The 3,945-nt window shown below is 57.6% G+C and overlaps 1 protein-coding gene across 1 annotated transcript; it reads left to right on the forward strand.

The window, feature by feature from the left end:
* The first annotated feature begins 270 nt into the window (after positions 1-270).
* LOC124043068 (extensin-like) lies at positions 271-2,761 on the forward strand. The gene is made up of 2 exons (XM_046361241.1): positions 271-290; positions 847-2,761. Exons 1-2 carry the CDS (start codon positions 271-273, stop codon positions 2,759-2,761), a joined length of 1,935 nt encoding a protein of 644 aa, XP_046217197.1.
* The last annotated feature ends 1,184 nt before the right edge of the window (positions 2,762-3,945 follow it).

The raw sequence follows: 3,945 nt of genomic DNA on the forward strand, positions 1-3,945 counted from the left end.
GAGAGCTGGGTAGTTAGGGGAGAGATGAGGGAGAGCTGGGTAGTTGGGGGAGAGATGGTGGCTAGGAGAGCTGGGTAGTTAGGGAGAGATGGGGAGAGCTGGGTAGTTAGGGGGAGAGATGAAGGAGAGATGGGGGCTAGGCGAGCTGGGTAGTTAGGGGAGAGATGGGGGCTAGGAGAGCTGGGTAGTTAGGGGAGAGATGGGGGCTAGGGGAGCTGGGTAGTTGAGGGGGAGATGGGGGCTAGGAGAGCTGGGTAGTTAGGGGGAAAGATGGGGGCATGGAGAGCTGGGTAGTTGAGGGGGAGAGATGGGGGCTAGGAGAGCTGGGTAGTTGATGGGGGCTAGGAGAGCTGGGTAGTTGAGGGGAGAGATTTACATGTCAGTCGTTAACCAGATGCTCTTTTCCAGAGTGCCTTGCAGTAGTGAGTGCATTCATTTTTCAGACTGGTCCCTCGTGGGAATCGAACCCACAAACCTGGCGATGCAAGAGCCACACTGGACCTACAAGAATGGGAACTTAATCACACATCTTCCACAAAGCTCCTGGAATAGCAAGGAGCCATAAGAACACAGTACCCCTCTGTCTAACCCAGGGTGGAAACTGCCTGTAACATGAATAGTGCAGGCTAAATTCAGCAGGACCATCCCGAGTGAGTCGGCTCACACCCCCTCACCTCAAACAGCCCCACAGACAAGCAGCCCCAAGAGGAGAGTCACCCCACCCCCTCCCCCATCCCGAGTGAGTCGGCTCACATCCCCTCACCTCAAACAGCCCCAAGAGGAGAGTCACCCCACTCCCTCACCTCATCCCGAGTGAGTCGGCTCACACCCCCTCACCTCAAACAGCCCCAAGAGGAGAGTCACCCCACCCCCTCACCTCAAACAGCCCCACAGACAAACAGCCCCAAGAGGAGAGTCACCCCACCCCCTCCCCCATCCCGAGTTAGTCGGCTCACACCCCCTCACCTCAAACAGCCCCAAGAGGAGAGTCACCCCACTCCCTCCCCCATCCCGAGTGAGTCGGCTCACACCCCTCACCTCAAACAGCCCCAAGAGGAGAGTCACCCCACGGCTCACCCCCCTCACCTCAAACAGCCCCAAGAGGAGAGTCACCCCACCCCCTCACCTCAAGCAGCCCCACAGACAAACAGCCCCAAGAGGAGAGTCACCCCACCCCTCCCTCAAACAGCCCCAAGAGGAGAGTCACCCCACTCCCTCACCTCAAACAGCCCCAAGAGGAGAGTCACCCCACTCCCTCCCCTCAAACAGCCCCAAGAGGAGTCACCCCACCCCCTCCCCTCAAGCAGCCCCAAGAGGAGAGTCACCCCACTCCCTCACCTCAAACAGCCCCAAGAGGAGAGTCACCCCACCCCTCCCCTCAAGCAGCCCCAAGAGGAGAGTCACCCCACCCCCTCACCTCAAGCAGCCCCAAGAGGAGAGTCACCCCACCCCCTCCCCTCAAGCAGCCCCAAGAGGAGAGTCACCCCACCCCCTCACCTCAAGCAGCCCCAAGAGGAGAGTCACCCCACCCCCTCACCTCAAGCAGCCCCACAGACAAACAGCCCCAAGAGGAGAGTCACCCCACCCCTCACCTCAAGCAGCCCCACAGACAAACAGCCCCAAGAGGAGAGTCACCCCACCCCTCACCTCAAGCAGCCCCTCACCTCAAACAGCCCCAAGAGGAGAGTCACCCCACCCCCTCACCTCAAGCAGCCCCACAGACAAACAGCCCCAAGAGGAGAGTCACCCCACCCCTCACCTCAAACAGCCCCAAGAGGAGAGTCACCCCACTCCCTCACCTCAAACAGCCCCAAGAGGAGAGTCACCCCACCCCCTCACCTCAAGCAGCCCCAAGAGGAGAGTCACCCCACTCCCTCACCTCAAACAGCCCCAAGAGGAGAGTCACCCCACCCCTCACCTCAAGCAGCCCCACAGACAAACAGCCCCAAGAGGAGAGTCACCCCACCCTCAAACAGCCCCAAGAGGAGAGTCACCCCACCCTCACCTCAAACAGCCCCAGCCCCACAAGAGGAGAGTCAACCCCTCCCCTCACAGCCCCAAGAGGAGAGTCACCCCACTCCCTCACCTCAAACAGCCCCAAGAGGAGAGTCACCCCACCCCTCCCCTCAAGCAGCCCCAAGAGGAGAGTCACCCCACCCCTCACCTCAAGCAGCCCCAAGAGGAGAGTCAACCCCCTCCCCTCAGCAGCCCCAAGAGGAGAGTCACCCCACCCCTCACCTCAAGCAGCCCCAAGAGGAGAGTCACCCCACCCCCTCACCTCAAGCAGCCCCACAGACAAACAGCCCCAAGAGGAGAGTCACCCCACCCCCCTCACCTCAAGCAGCCCCACAGACAAACAGCCCCAAGAGGAGAGTCACCCCACCCCCTCACCTCAAGCAGCCCCACAGACAAACAGCCCCAAGAGGAGAGTCACCCCACCCCTCACCTCAAACAGCCCCAAGAGGAGAGTCACCCCACCCCCTCACCTCAAGCAGCCCACAGACAAACAGCCCCAAGAGGAGAGTCACCCCACCCCCTCACCTCAAACAGCCCCAAGAGGAGAGTCACCCCACTCCCTCACCTCAAACAGCCCCAAGAGGAGAGTCACCCCACCCCCTCACCTCAAGCAGCCCCAAGAGGAGAGTCACCCCACTCCCTCACCTCAAACAGCCCCAAGAGGAGAGTCACCCCACTCCCTAGCATTGAGCGGACCGAGATCCCACAACAGCGTTGCTCTGCCATTGATATGAGGGATATATGAACCCAGTTGTAGCTGGTAGAACTCAGTGATTCAACACATCCCAGTCGTAGAACTCAGTGATTCAACACATTCCTTACAACACAAACCCTAACAGACCAGTACAACAATCAGACACAGAGAGCTGAAAGGGGGAGAAAGACATATCTGCGCACTGAACTGTAGTGAGACAACTTCAACAGGAGGAAAAACAGCCCAGCTGAAGGAGGAGGAGAAAAGCCAAAAGAACAGCTCACCTCAAACCCCCACCGCAGGCAGGACAGAAGAGATAGGACCCGCCCATTTAGGATCACTCTGCACTGTACACAGATCCTGACTAGTCTCTAGTCTTTCCACCGTTTCTGACTAGTCTCCCAGTCCCTGCTGCTGAAAAACATCCCTTACAGCATGATGCTGCCACCACCATGCTTCACCGTACGGATGGTGCCAGGTTTCCTCCAGACATGATGCTGCCACCATCATGCTTCATTCATCGTACGGATGGTTCCAGGTTTCCTCCAGACATGATGCTGCCACCACCATGCTTCATCGTACGGATGGTTCCAGGTTTCCTCCAGACATGATGCTGCCACCACCATGCTTCATCATACGGATGGTGCCAGGTTTCCTCCAGACATGGTGCTGCCACCACCATGCTTCATCGTACGGATGGTGCCAGGTTTCCTCCAGATGTGATCCTGCCACCACCATGCTTCACCGTACGGATGGTTCCAGGTTTCCTCCAGACATGATGCTGCCACCACCATGCTTCATCGTACGGATGGTTCCAGGTTTCCTCCAGACATGATGCTGCCACCACCATGCTTCATCGTACGGATGGTTCCAGGTTTCCTCCAGATGTGACGCTTGGCATTCAGGCCAAAGAGTTCAATCTTGGATTCACCAGACCAGAGAATCTTTTTTCTCATGGTCTGAGTCTTTTAGGTGCCTTTTGGCAAACTCCAAACAAGCTGTAATGTGCCTTTTACTGAGGAGTAGCTTCTGGCCACTCTACCATAAAGGCCTCTGCAGAGATGGTTGTCCTTCTGGAAGATTCTCCAATCTCCACAAAGGAACTCTGTAGCTCTGTCAGAGTGACCATCATGTTATTGGTCACCTCCCTGACCAAGGCCCTTCTCCCAGATTGCTCAGTTTGGCCAGACGGCCCATTCTAGGAAGAGTCTTGGTGGTTCCAAACTTCTTCCATT

This window comes from Oncorhynchus gorbuscha, linkage group LG09 (assembly GCF_021184085.1).
Source record: "Oncorhynchus gorbuscha isolate QuinsamMale2020 ecotype Even-year linkage group LG09, OgorEven_v1.0, whole genome shotgun sequence".
Taxonomy (NCBI): Eukaryota; Metazoa; Chordata; class Actinopteri; order Salmoniformes; family Salmonidae; genus Oncorhynchus; species Oncorhynchus gorbuscha.